General features: G+C 47.3%; 1 protein-coding gene across 1 annotated transcript; it reads right to left on the reverse strand.

Annotated features, from left to right (window-relative positions):
• Positions 1–266: 266 nt before the first annotated feature.
• On the reverse strand, positions 267–2,533 carry VAMP2 (vesicle associated membrane protein 2). Its single transcript, XM_077165904.1, has 5 exons — positions 2,415–2,533; positions 1,786–1,906; positions 1,212–1,370; positions 1,065–1,116; positions 267–460 (listed from the first exon to the last, which is right to left on the reverse strand). Coding segments are annotated over exons 1-5 (351 nt in total). The 5' UTR covers positions 2,417–2,533; the 3' UTR covers positions 267–443.
• Between the last annotated feature and the right edge of the window lie 12,320 nt (positions 2,534–14,853).

The raw sequence follows: 14,853 nt of genomic DNA on the forward strand, positions 1-14,853 counted from the left end.
TGCTTTTCGTTTTTGTTGGGGGGAGGGATTGGGCTGGGTGAGGTGGGGGTGAGGGGAAGGCCAGGATGGGAGGAAGGATCAGCTAAATCTAAGAGAAGGAGAGGAAGAGGGACTATTGCATAGCAGATGCAAATGAAGGGACTTGGGCTGGTCAGGTAGAGTGGAAAAGGCAAGGAGGAAAAGAGCAGTGGTGATGGGAACTTCAGGAAGGGGTGTTAAGGACAACCAGAAAAATCTTCTAGTAATAAAACTACAAACAGACCAAATATATATAATATTATATATGTATAAATAACAGCTGGCTATTTACAGGGGGGCACACACGCGGACACACACACACACGGATCCGGGGGAAGAGGGCTGGAAGATATGGCTGAGAGGTGAAGGAGCGCAGGGGTGGGGAGGAGAGGCCCCTCTCTGGGCAGGGCAGGCTCCTCGGGGGTTTAAGTGCTGAAGTAAACTGTGGAGAGAGGGAAAGAGGAGATAGAGGAAGGTGGGGGATGGGGAGAGAGTGAGAAAGCAGTGTGTCAGGCCTGGCCTTGCTCCAGTCATCCCCACTCCCCAGCTGGCTAACACACTTCCCCTCTCTGGGCCTCAAGTTCTTCATCTGTAAAGCCAGGGGACTGGACAGGAGGGTTTCAAAGTCCTTTCAACTCCAGGGTATGGTCCTGGGACCACAGACCTGTAATCCTCTGAGGCTACAAGCTCTCAAACAGTGGGGTGGTAGGCTTTGTGGACACTGCCTCAAGCCCCTTGGCCTTTGCTCTCTCTGACTCCCCATTTCTAAGGTTCCCAGCTTGGGCTCTGAGGCCTCAATAGTCCTTAAGGTAGTAGTGGGGATCCACCAGCTTTCTTGTTTCCAAAATCTTAACAGAAATTGCCCAGCACTTGGCAAAATGCAGGTTAAACAACAGCAAGGTCTTGGGCCATAGAGAAATCAGAACTGCCATTGGCAGCTATGTATGTTTTTTTGCTGACTAGTAAAAACTAGGTTAATGACCTTCAAAATAGAATTCACAGGAGCAATTGCTCTAAAAGGCCCTGGCCACCCCTTCCTCACTCACCGATGATGGCGATGAGGATGATGGCGCAAATCACTCCCAAAATGATCATCATCTGGGGGAAAGAAATAAAGTGAGCAAGCCAGACCATGATACCCTCATTCACCCACCAGTCCTCCTAGCTGCCCCCCACCCCCACCCCACCCTTACCTTGAGGTTTTTCCACCAGTATTTACGCTTGAGCTTGGCTGCACTTGTTTCAAACTGGGAGGCTCCTGCCTGGAGTGCATCTGCACGATCATCTAGCTCCGACAGCTTCTGGTCCCGCTCCAGGACCTTGTCAACGTTCACCCTCATGATGTCCACCACCTGGGGGAGAGGCCCATGAGGCAGGGGGTGTGCCAAGGCCCGTCTCAATGAGGATACTCCTCGAACACGTGCCCACAGTGCCACACATGGACCATGCACCCTGATGGTGCCAGGCTAACATGCCAAGGTCACACACAGAACATACCAAGCATACCTGGGGACATGCAAGGAGCACACATCAGGGACACGCATCTCGGATGTCATAGCAGCACAACTGCCCCAGGTTAGCACAGGCTGAGTGACACACCAAAGGCCCTTCCAAGTACATGCTGGCAGGAATGGGGCATGGTGGGTCTTTGTCCCCAAACCCACAGACCTGAACTACCTGTCATTATCCCCACCAAAAGATACCCCCTCCCACCTCTTTATCACCCCCCGGGGTCCTTCCCACTACCTTGGCCACCTCCAAACTCACCTCATCCACCTGAGCCTGCGTCTGCTGCAGTCTTCTGTTACTGGTGAGGTTTGGAGGGGGTGCAGGGGGGCCTCCCTCCCCAGCCGGGGCGGCAGGGGGGGCAGTGGCAGCGGTAGCAGACCTAAGGGACAGGGAAGGATTAAGACCCAGGCCGGGAGCCTGAAGCCCCGGAGGCAGGGCTCCGCCCATTCGCCTGTCCATCCATCCGTCCCTTCCTCCTTCTCCGGAGGAAGGCCACCCAGAGGGAGCCCTGGACTCTGTCCGACCCCGCCACTGATGAGCTGTGTGACCTTGAGCGAGGACCCCTCTCCCCTCCGGGCCTCAGTTTCCCCGCCTGTCAAAAGAGGGCGACCTCACAGACGCGGTCCAGGATCGAACCGAAATGACTGGCGGCCTCGGTGACAGGGGCGAGGCGGCGAGGCCGGCCACACCGGCCCCCTCCCTTCCGCGGCCTTCGCCAGTGCGGACAAGCCCGGGACTGCAGGGCCCTGCGGCCGTCCGCGCGCAGTCACGGGCGCTGGCCTGGCTCTAGGCGCGGGGGGCGCGGGCTGAGTCTGGGCATTCCCCGCGGCGCGTTCCCCGGACCGGCGGGCTGGCGCGGGGCCTCCCGGCGCGGGCGGCCGACTCACATGGCGGGGGCAGCGGATGGAGGACTTGGCAGCAACAGTGGCGGCGGCGGCGGCAGCGGCGGCTCGCGCTGGCTCCGACTGGCGCTGGCTGCCTGGGACGGGAAGATGGCGGCCGCACGTCACCTACATCCGGGCACTGCGGACGGGGGCGGGGCGCGGCAGGCGACGCGTCGAGAGCCCGGCCGCGGGGGCGGGGCCGGCGGAGTTGGGGTCCTGCCCGACGGGGTCCGCGCTCTTCTGCCCCCGCACCTCCCACGGCACCGGGAACGCTGCGAGCGAGACCGCTGCGGCTTCCTCCAATCCCCGCCAACACGCCTTATCTGACCACAGCCACCCCCAGACCCTCGGTCCCCTGCCCCTTAACTTACACCGCAGCCTGGCTCGGTGCCTCACCCCCAAACCACATCCTACCTCATCCGTGAAACCTACACACCAGGCCAGCCCCACACAGCCCAAAGTCTCTCTGTGCCCTGTACTCCTGAGCACTTGGATTGGGAGTGGGTAGGGGGAGATCAGGTGGACAAGTGCAGGCCCCGGGACAATGCAGATAGCTGGGATCCTGCTGAGGATTGGGGTGATAGGACCTAGTCCCCGCTCTGTCACCTAGCAGATGGATGTCCCGAGGGAGACCTGGGACCCCTGGGCAGGTTCTTGCCCCTCACCAAGCTCCAGGAGGGGCTTCTGGTGGCGAGAGCTGCCCTTCCTCGCAACTGGGAGTTCAGACCAGGGATACTTGGCAGGCAAAGCTGAGGCAGGTCTGACTGAGTTAGAGCAGGCCAAGGACCCAAGAAGGCTGCCCTATGGGGGAACCTTGACGTGATGGCTGCAGGCTGGCTAAAACCTAGCTTTGCCTCCAAGTTGGGTCAGCTAGCCCTACCAGGCAGGAGGGGCACAATTTTTCCTATCAGGCACAGAACCTGGGTCAGAAGGACAGGGCTTTTTTTTTTCTTTAGGGGGGCAGGAGGACCATAAGCTAGGGGCCAACCTGAGGGTGTCACCTGCAGTACCCAGGTCACATGATGCTATTTTATATTGCAGATTAGCCTTTTTTAGCCATGACCTTGGACAATTCCTCTCTGTGGACCCAAAATATATATGCAGGCACTAAATATATATTTGTTAATGGCTTGATGTGGATAGTAGGGTAGGAGGAGATTCTCCACGGTCCCCTTCCATCCCTGACTGGTCTCTGTACAAACAGACCCAGCAGCTGCACACACGCCCACACCACCCATCCCCTGCAGGCCTGGCGCAGCAGCATTGCAGGTTCTGGAGGGTGGAGAAGATGGGGCCAGGTGAGCTGCCTATCCAGTGGAGCGGGTCAAGACAAGCCCCTAGGTGGAAAAGGAGGCATTTGATGGGAGGCTTAGTGGCCCTGGAGTGGGGGTGCTCACTGCATTGTGAGAGGTGGAGGGGGGTACAGGGAAGCTGGTGACCTTGGTCTCTGAGACAAACAGTAGTCAGCTCCTTCCCTCCCCCACCCAGGCTTCCTAGGGTGTTAGGTATGAGAACTTACCCCACTGCAGCACCCTGCCCCCCCCCAGCAAAAGTCTCAGGGTGTAGGGTGGGGGCGGGGGACTGACTCTGTCAGCAGAGGTGTTGTTTTGCAGCAGTCTGGGGGAGGTGAGTGAGCAGGGAGCCTGTGTGCTGGGTGTGGGGACTCAGCGGTTCTAAGATGCTCTTGGCTCCCTCCTCCTCTGCAGAACAGTCATCTTCCTGGCCCTTGTGCACTGACACAGAATGTCTGGGGCAGCTTGGCCCATGTGAAAAGGAAGAAAAGATCAGCTTCCATGAGGGGTCTCAGATTTTGGAGGGACCAGATCATGCGGTGGAGAGCTGGCCTCTTGCTTTTTGATGCTGTGACCCTTCTCTGTTTTAGCTAGAGTACAGGATGCCAAATTCCAGGCTTTTAAATTCAAAAGCTTAAGTATCTGGCTATAAGACAGGGAAGGTTGGGAGGAGGTGCAAACACTCCAACCCCCTGTGCTAGCTGGGGAGAACTAATGGAGGACCAAACAAGACGTTAGACTTTGGTTTGGAAGTGGTCCCTCAGTCCCCCAGGCAAATCCAAGGTAAGTGGAAGAAACACAGCCACAGATAAATTTGGTGAGGCAAGGCCATGGGGTGTGGGGTGGAGAGCTGGCCCTCTGCTAAAGGTCACTCCACCCCAGGAACCTGGGGGCAGCAGCAGCAGCAAGGGCATCCATAGAAGTGGGGACCCAGGAGAATTGATCTCAGAGAGGACTCTGACCTAGCAGTCCCCCCGCCCCACCCCACCTATGCTTTGGTGCTCAGGAGCTCCCCAAATTCAGATCACTGGAAATGAGGACGGGACTGTTTTCTGCAGGCAGATAGAATGGTGATCCCAAATACAGAGAAGTGGAACTAGAGAAAATAATGTATTTGCATAGCTCAGATCGTAGAGCACCTGGAGTGATTCTGATGTAGGCAACACGGAGACCATGCTTTAATAAAGATGTTCTTTTGTTTTTGTTTCCTCTTCTAAAGATAAAATCTGGCTTAGAAATTGAGATGGCAGGGGGCTGGGTAGGCCTGGTGCTGACTCATGGCCTTGCCCCTTCCACATGAGTCCAAACCTGCTAGAACTAGTAATTAATTTGAGGCACCTGTGGCTATCGACGCAGCTGGCAAAGCAAAGACCTTCTAATTAGGAGCAGGAGTAGCATGCCTTTGGGAAGGCTGCCTGAATGGGGACTGGGGAACTATCCCTACCACCAGCACATCTAGCCGCACAGCCCAGCGACCCATGGCTGAGCCCTGTGGTCCGGACTACTGAGGGCTGCCCAACAAAGCCCTGGGCTTCCCAAAGGACTTGCTGTATGCCAGACACTTTACATGGATAGCCACAAACATTAAATGAGTGATCTTTGAAAAAATTTATTGTGGTAACGTATACACAAAATTTCCCATTTTCAAATGGCAGTTCAATGGTATTAATTATATTCACAATGTTACGCTACCATGGCCACCATCCATCGCTGAAACTACTAAATTTGTTGTTTGTTTTAATTTTTATTGTGATGACTTATACACAACATCACATTTCCCATTTTAACCTCTTTCAAGTACACAGTTTGGCAGTATTAATTACATTCACAATATTGTCCTACTATCACCACCATCTGTCACCAAAACTTTTCCTATTAACAGAAACTCTGTACCTATTAAGCATTAACTTCCCTTTCCCCACATCCATCCTTGCCCCTACTGACCTGTTTTCTAATTTCTGATTCTATGAATTTGCACATTCTAATTATTTAATATAAGTGAGGTCATATTTTTGTGTCTGGCTTATTTCACTCAACATGATGTCTTCAGGTTTCATCTATGTTGTAGTACTCATAAGAACTCCATTCCTTTTTAATGGCTGAATATGGATATCCACATTTCTTCATTCATTGTTAGATTCGCAGGTTGTGTCTACCTTTTGGATATTATGAACAATGCTGCTATAAACATTGGTGTACAAATACCTGAGTTCCTGCCTTCAATTCTTTGGGAATATATACCTAGAAGTAGGATTGCTGGGTCATACAGTAATTCTGTTTAACTTTTTGAGTAACCACCCAACTGTTTTCCACAATGGCTACATCATTTTACATTCCCACCAACAAAGTACAAGGATTCCTATTTCTCCACATCCTCTCCAACACTTATTTTCCATTTATAAAAATATAATAACCACTCTAATGGGTATGAAGTGGTATCTCTTTGTAGTTTTGATTTGCATTTCCCTAATGGCTAATGATTTTGAACATCTTTTCATATGCTATTGGCCATTTGTAGATCTTCTTTGGAGAAATGTCTATTTAGGTCTGTTTTAGTGTGCTAAAGCTGCTGGAATGCAATATACCAGACATGGGTTGACTTTTACGTTGGGGATTTAATTTACAATTTACAGTTCTTAAGCCATGAAAATGTCCAACTCAAGGCATCAATAGGACAATATCTGGACTCTGAAGATGGGCTGCTGACATCTGGGCATCTCTGTCATATGGGAAAGCATATGAATGGCATCTGCTGGTCCTTCTCTCCCAGGTTTTGTTGCTTTCAGCTTCTGGCTTCAGTGGCTTCTTCTGTTTTTTATGGGTATTCTCAGCTTCTCTGGGGCTTTTCTCTAAACCTCTCTAGGTTGTTTCTACATCATCTCTATGTTTTATCTTCTTATAAAGGATTCCAGTAAGAGGATTAAGGCTCACCTTGAATGAGGTGGATCACATGTCAATTTAAATAACCTAATCAAAAGGTCCCACCCACAACAGGTCTACACCCACAGGAGTGAATAAAAGAACATTGTCTTTTCTGCAGTACATGTAGCCCTCAAACTACGACAAAGTCTTTGCCCATTTAAAAATTGGGTTCTAAGGAACGTCATTATTGCAGGGTACTGAAAATAGATGGTAATTAATATTTTAAAATGTCACCTTCTGTGTGAGACTAAAGCCAAAAATGTTTGTTACAAAATTTATATTTTGACTAGTGCATTTCCTAATATAACTTATGTAGATAGTTTGATTGAACGCCATAAGTACTTGGAATCTCAGGTAGGACATGAGATTTTGCTGGTTTGTCCAGAGTGATGCCCCGATGAATCCCAGAGTGATTTGATCAGTGAGTGGAAAAGTATCTGCAAAGCCCCCTTCGGGAAATGGTGAGAACGGGGAGAAATTCAACTTCCCCAAGTTGAATTCTTGATATTCTCACAAGCAGTGTGGACAACCAAAGCTATAGGCTGAGCCCCCAGTCTTGGGGTTTGTTTGTATGAAACTTAACCCCGCAAAGGATAGGTCAAGTCTACTTAAAATTTAGGCCTAAGAGTCTCCCCCAAGAGAGCCTCTTTTGTTGCTCAGATGTGGCCTCTCTCTCCAGCCAACATGACGAGCAGTCTCACCACCCTCCCCCTCTCTACGTGGGACATGACTCCCAGGCAACATGGGACAGAGATCTTGGAATGAGCTGAGACTCAGCATCAAGGGATTGAGAAAAACCCTAGAATGAGCTGAGACTTAGCATCAAGGGATTGAGAAAACCTTCTGGACCAAAAGGGGGAAGAGTGAAATGAGACCAAGTGTCAATGGCTGAGAGATTCCAAACAGAGTTGAGAGGTTATCCTGGAGGTTATTCTTATGCATCAAGTAGATATCATCTTGTTATTCAAGATGTAATGGAGAGGCTGGAGGGAACTGCCTGAAAATGTAGAGCTGTGTTCCAGTAGCCATGTTTCTTGATGATGATTGTATAATGATATAGCTTTCACAATGTGACTGTGGGATTGTGAAAACCTTGTGTCTGATGCTCCTTTTATCTACCTTGTCAACAAAGGAGTAGAACATATGGAATAAAAATAAATAATAGGGGGAACAAATGCTAAAATAAATTTAGTTTGAAATGCTAGTGATCAATGAAAGCGAGGGGAAAGGGGTATGATAGGTATAATCTTTTTTTTTTCTTTCCTGTGTTCGTTTTATTTCTTTTTCTATTATCTTTTTATTTCTTTTTCTGAATTAATGCAAATGTTCTAAGAAATGATTAATATGCGACTGTTCTAGTTTGCTAGCTGCCGGAATGCAATACAAAACAGAAACGGAATGGCTTTTAAAAAGGGGAATTTAAGAAGTTGCTAATTTACAGTTCTAAGGCCAAGAAAATGTCCCAATTACAACAAGTCTATAGAAATGTCCAATCAAAGGCATCCAGGGAAAGATACGTTGGTTCAAGAAGGCCGATGACGTTCAGGGTTTCTCTCTCAAGTGAGAAGGCACATGGCGAACACAGTCAGGGCTTCTCTCTCAGCTGGAAGGGCACATGGCAAACATGGCATCATCCGCTAGCTTTCTCTCCTGGCTTCCAGTTTCATGAAGCTCCCTGGGAGGCGTTTTCCTTCTTCATCTCCAAAGTGCTGAGTGAGGGACTCTCTGCTTCGTGGTGCGGCAGCATTCTCTGCTCTCTCTGAATCTCTCTCATTCTCCAAAACGTTTCCTCTTTTATAGGACTTCAGAAACTAATCAAGACCCACTCAAATGGGTGGAGACATGTCATCCCCTAACCCAGTTTAACAACCATTCTTGACTAGATCACATCATCCAGGGAGATGATCTCATTACAGTTTCAAACATACAGTATTGAGTAGAGATTATTCTCCCTTTATGAAATGGGATTTATATTAAAACATGGCTTTTCTTAGGGGACATACTTCCTTTCAAACCAGCACAGCAACTAAGTGATGATATTGTGAATTACTGATTATGTATGTTGATGTTTTATTTTGTTTCTTAATTTTTTAATTAATAAATAAATTTTTAAAAAATTGGGTTGTCTTTTTGTTGTTGAGTTATAGGAATTTTTATATATATCCTGGATTTTAAACCCGAGTTAGATATATGGCTCTAAGTATTTTTAATTACACAAATCATGTGACTGCATTCTTTTAAAATGTAAATCTGAATTTCCTTTGGCTACACCCAACCTGTTTTGCTGTTGTTGTTGTACTGGTAGGTTTCATAAACCCTCCAACTCTACTGAAAAAAAAATATGCATTTTTTTGTTGTCATATATATATTTTTAACTTTTCATTTATAAAATGCAGTATCTTATCTGTTATTATTAATTTTTAAATTCAATATTACATTTTAAAGTTAAGTAATACATTCATATTGAAAAACTCAAAAAGTATAAAAGAAACCCTTTTTCTATGCTACCCCACTTGGACCTAGCCCTTCTCAGTCTTGTGAATCCTCTGGGGATGACTGGTGTTGAGACAAGCATATATATAGATAGTTCTTTTTTCTTTTTTTAAAATGCAAATGCTAATGGACTATACACATTGCGTTGCCCCTTTTTATTTAGCAGTTATAGCTTTTTTCCCCCTCCTGTGTTCCTTCCTATTTCTGTCTTCCAGATTTTCTTTATTTTATTTATTTACTACATGGGAGGGTGTGCTGGTTTGAAAGGATATATGTCCCCTAGAAAAGCCATGTTTTAATCAAAATCCCATTTCATAAAAGTAGAATAATCCTTATTCCATACTGTGTGTTTGAAACTGTAATCAGATCATCTCCCTGGATGATGTGATTTAGTCAAGAGTGGTTGTTGAGCTGGATTAGGTGACGACATGTCTCCACCCATTTGGGTAAGTCTTGATTGGTTTATTGGAGTCCTATAAAAGAGGAAATATTTTGGACAATGGGAGATTCAGAGATAGCAGAGGGGAACAACATAGCCATGAGAAGCAGAGAGCCCACAAGCCAGCCACCTTTGGAGATGAAGAAGGAAAAGGCCTCCCGGGGAGCTTCATGTAATAGGAAGCCAGGAGAGAAAGCTAGCAGATGCCTTGCTCACCATGTGCCCTTCCAGCTGAGAGAGAAACCGTGACTGTGTTCACCATGTGCCTCCTCACTTGAGAGAGAAACTCTGAACTTCGTCAGCTTTCTTGAACCAAGGTATCTTTCCCTGGATGCCTTAGATTGGACATTTCTATAGACTTGTTTTAACTGGGACATTTTCTCAGCCTTAGAACTGTAAACTAGCAACTCATTTAATTTCCCCTTTTTAAAAGCCATTCCGTTTCTGATATATTGCATTCCAGCAGCTAGCAAACTAGAACAGCGGGTCCTGTCTCTTTCATTGTGGAGGCCTTCCTCAAACGTCTGCTGATCCTTGTCTCTCTGTTCCTATTTAAGAGGGAGCCACTGAGGGGCTGATTGGAAGTTGTGTGTAGAGGCAAGAAGGCAGGGAATGGGCACTTGTTGACTATCGGGTTTTGCTGTAGGACAGTGTAACCCTTTTCCTGGGAAGCCCCCAAATGTTGGTATATAGCAGGCTTTCTCAGAGGCCATTAGGTTTTACAAGAGAAGAACACCCTTCATTCTCCATCTCCTGTCCTTGCTGAGGTGGTGGGAAGAAGGCATGGAATATGTGTGGGGGGAGGTGGGGGGTCCTGTTTCAAGCCCTGACTTGCCCCTTGTCCTCTTCCAGGCCTGGTGTCCCCAAGTCAACGCCTCCCCCAAAAATGAGCAGTAGGGGTTGGTGCACGTGACAAGGATGGGTGGGAGGTGAGGGAACCCCAGGCATCCCAACACCTTGAACAGACTCCCAGCCACTGCCTGGGTTTGCCTGGGCCTGGCCTGGGCTCTCCAAGGATCTACAACATGTTCTGACTCCCTCTGCCCTGCATAGTCTGTCACCACCCATCAGCCTCTGTTCAGCATCTAACACCTTGTTGAAATCTTTCGTCTGCTGCTTCTCCCCACAGTCTTAGTCCTTGTGGATGTGTGAGGGAGGGAAGATAATGCTCGAGGCCAATCCTCCACATTTAACAGGAAGTTTTACCACACTTTATTTCCTCAAGGATGAGCTCTCAGATTACTTCAATTTTTTTGTTCTTAGGAGCAGTACACTTGTAAGCCTTGGTGTAAATTACCTCCCATGGCCAACTGGTCCTTATGACAATCCTACCAGGCAGCTATTGTCCTAGGTGTGCCTTTGGGGGAACATAAGCTTAGAGAGATGCCTGGATGGGGTCTGTTGATTGGTGAATCAAGTTTTTTCTTCTCACAAAGAACAGTATCTCTTTTTTTAAATAAACATTCGCATTAAAGCACACTACACATCAATTGGGCAGTGTATTAGTTAGGGTTCTCTAGAGAAACAGAATCAACAGGAAATATCCATAAATATAAAATTTATAAAAGTGTCTCACATAACTGTGGGAACGTAGAGTCCAACATCCGTAGGGTAGGCTGTGAAGCTGAGGACTCCGATGGAGGATCTGGATGAACTCCACAGGAGAGGCTTGCTGGCCGAAGCAGGAAGAAGAGACTGTCTCTTCTAAATCCTCCTTAAAAGCCTTCCATTGATTAGATTAAACATCACTCATTGCAGAGACACTCCCTGTGCCAGTTTGAAAGGATGTATGTACCCTAGAAAAGCCATGTTTTAATCCTAATCCCAGTTTGTAAAGGCACTCGTTTCTTCTAATCCCTATTCAGTACTGCATGTTTGAAACTGTAATTAGATCATCTCCCTGGAGATATGACTCAATCAAAAGTGGTTGGTAAACTGGATTAGGTGGAGATGTGACTCCACCCACCTGGGTGAGTCTTGATTAATTTACTGGAATCCTATAAAAGGGAGATTCAGAGACAGCAGAGAAGGACAACAGAGAATGCTACAGAACCACGGAGCAGAGAGTCCACTGGCCAGTGACTTTTGGAGATGAAGAAGGAAAACGCCTCCCAGGGAGCTGGATGTGGAGGGCCAGGAACAATGAATCAGGCCCGAGCAGGGAAAGTCTCCAAGAGTTAAATAATAACCAATGTTAGGGAACTAAGGGAATGGGATGTGTTTCGGCAACAGCTAACGGCATTTTTCTGCTTCTATGATTATGCTTGCTTGCTAGCAACTGCAAACCACAACGTGACTTTAGCCTTTATAAGCTCACCTTGAAAACCTCTGGGTGCTGCTCTCTGAATCTTCCTTCTTGGAAGTTTCTGAGGCAGTCGCCGGCTGGCTAATAAAGACTCCAAATTGGATTGCAGTTTTGAATTATGTGATCTCTCTTTTGGTGTGCCCCACAATACTGGAGAGGAAGCTAGCAGATGACACTGTGTTTGCCATTTGCCCTACCAGGCGAGAGAAACCCTGACCAAGTTTGCCATGTGCCTTTCCACTTGAGAGAGAAACCCTGAACTTCATTGGCTTTCTTGAATCAAGTTATTATTCCCTGGATGCTTTAGATTGGACATTTCTATAGACTTGCTTTAATTGGGACATTTTCTTGGCCTTAGAACTGTAAACTAGCAACTTATTAAATTCTTCTTTTTAAAAGCCATTCCGTTTCTGGTGTATTGCATTCCGGCAACTAGCAAACTAGCACACTCCCCTTGACTAATTACAAATGGAATCAGCTGTGGATGCAGCCAATGTGATCATGATTTAATTCTATGAAATGTCCTCATAGCAACAGACAGGCCAGCACCTTCCCAACCAGAAAAACGGGTACCACCACCTGGCCAGGTTGACACATGAACCCGACCATGACAGTCTACCCCTTGTCAACTTGGCAGCTATGTACATCATCTTAAACCACACTTAATTTTTAAATAGAAAACAATAAAAGACACATTTTTTCCTCACCTATCAATAATTAACTGTCCTGCACAGAACCTAAAACACATTGAATCTCCCCAGAATAGGCTGCAAGTCCTTGGGTAATATTCATTCTTAAACTTGATATCTTACAACTTAAATATTATAACATGAACAAAACATCATTACAGTCTTCATTTCTGTAACTGATCTTGTGGTCATAGCTCATATTTATCACTATCTTCTTCCACTACCCATTCCATGTTTCCTTTACCTTCAGCTGGCTGTGGTTCTTTGCCTGGTGGGGTGACCCAAACCTTCATTCCTGAAGTTTCAGAGCCATTGGTAGTCCTGCCTGGATTGGGTTGTTGCAGTTTTCAATTGATTTTAATCACAGGGCATGGTAGTACTAAAAGACCCCCTAGGGATCTCCTATATTCCAGGAAAATTCTTCTTTACCTTCATTGTGTAGTTGCAGTCCTATTTCCCCCTGATAATCAGGGCCAATCATCCCTGCCAGTAATGTAATCCCCTTCTTGGCTTGTTGATCCAGGGGCACGAGTAGTCCAAAGTGACCAGGTGACAGTCTTAGATTCCAGTTCAATGGAATAACTGTCGCTTCTCCTGGTGGAAGCACTCCCCCTTTTGAACTAAAACCTATAGACCAGCAGAGTTCAAGGTCACAGGGACAGGAAGCAAAAATTTTCCTAGTGGATCACTAGGGGTAATAGTGAGTGGTGCCACTCCCACTTCCATCCCTTGGTTCCTGGACCCATGGATCCTGGCTATGACGGGGAACATGGTAAGAACAGAGAATTCCATGAGCATGTGCCTATTCCCACCCTTCATTTGCCATGAAATGTGTTCCTTGATCAGAAGCAATGCTGTGTGGAATACTATGACAATGGATAAGGCATTCTCTAAGTCCACAGATGGTAGTTTTGGCAGAAGCATTGTGTGCAGAGAAAGCAAACCCATAACCATAGTATGCATCTATTCCAGTTAAAACAAATCACTGCCCCTTCCATGAAGGGAGTAGTCCAATGTAATCAACCTGCCACCACCATGTAGCCACTGGTCACCTCGGGGAAAGGTGCCATATGGGGGGCTGAGGGTGGTCTCTGCTACTGGCAGATTGGGCACTCAGCAGTGGCTATAGTCAAGTCAGCCTTGGTGAGTGGAAGCCCATGTTGCTAAGCCCATGCATAACCTCCATCCCTACCACCATGGCCCGTTGGGAAATGACAGGGGTTGCTGGGGAAAGAGGCTGACTGGTATCCACAGAACGGGTCATCTTATCCACTTGATTATTAAAACCTTCCTCTGCTGCTTCCTCACTTCTGCTGTGCATTCACATGAGGCACAAATATCTTCATGTTTTTAGCTCACTCAGAAACGTCTATCCACATACCTCTTCCCAGACGTCTTCGTCACCAATTTTCCAATTACGATCTTTCCAAGGCCCTGACCATCCAGCCAAACCGTTAGCAACAGTTCATGAGTCAGTATACAAATGCACCTCTGGCCACTTCTCCTTCCAAGCAAAATGAACAACCAGGTGCACTGCTCGAAGTTCTGCCCACTGGGAGGACTTCCCCTCACCACTGCCCTTCAGGGCCATCCAGAAACGGGTTGCAGTGCTGCAACCACTTTCAGGTGGTAACTGCATACCGTGTAGAACCATCTCTAAACCAGGCCCAAATTTTCTCCTCCTCAGTCAATTCACTGTAAGGAACTCCCCAAGAGGCTATAGCTCTGGTCTGGGAAAGAGAAGGTAATGTGGCAGGAGTGAAGACCATGGGCATTTGGGCTACTTCCTCATATAACTTACTGGTGCCTTCAGGACCTGCTCTGGCCCTATCTCGTATATACCATTTCCATTTAATGATGGAGTGCTGCTGCACATGCCCAACTTTATAGCTTGGTGGGTCAGACAACGCCCAGCTCATGATAGGCAACTCAGGTATCATAGTAACTTCGTTGCCCTTGGTTAAACGTTCAGTCTCTACTAAGGCCCAGTAGCAGGCCAAAAGCTGTTTCTCAAAAGGAGAGCAGTTATCTGCAGCAGACAGTAAGGCTTTGCTCCAAAATCCTAAGGATCTGTGTTGTGATTCTTGTATAGGGGCCTGCCAAAGGCTCCAGACAGCATTTCTATTTGCCACTGACACTTCGAGCAACATTTTGGATCATATGATCCAAGTGGCAAAGCAGCTTGTACAGCAGCCTGGACCTGTCACAGAACTTCCTCTTGTTCAGGTCCCCACTCAAAATTAGCAGTTTTTCTGGTCACTTAATGGGCCGGAGTAGCACATCCAAATGAGGAATATGTTGT

Source organism: Tamandua tetradactyla, chromosome 6, assembly GCF_023851605.1.
Source record: "Tamandua tetradactyla isolate mTamTet1 chromosome 6, mTamTet1.pri, whole genome shotgun sequence".
In the NCBI taxonomy this organism is placed as follows: Eukaryota; Metazoa; Chordata; class Mammalia; order Pilosa; family Myrmecophagidae; genus Tamandua; species Tamandua tetradactyla.

What these genes read in the sequence shown, in the direction of transcription:
- VAMP2 (XM_077165904.1), bottom strand. An exon ending in CGCAGGCTCAGGTGGATGAG is followed by an intron (nt 1,371 to 1,785) that starts GTGAGTTTGGAG and finishes CCTCTCCCCCAG; the next exon opens with GTGGTGGACATCATGAGGGT. An exon ending in ACTGGTGGAAAAACCTCAAG is followed by an intron (nt 1,117 to 1,211) that starts GTAAGGGTGGGG and finishes TCTTTCCCCCAG; the next exon opens with ATGATGATCATTTTGGGAGT.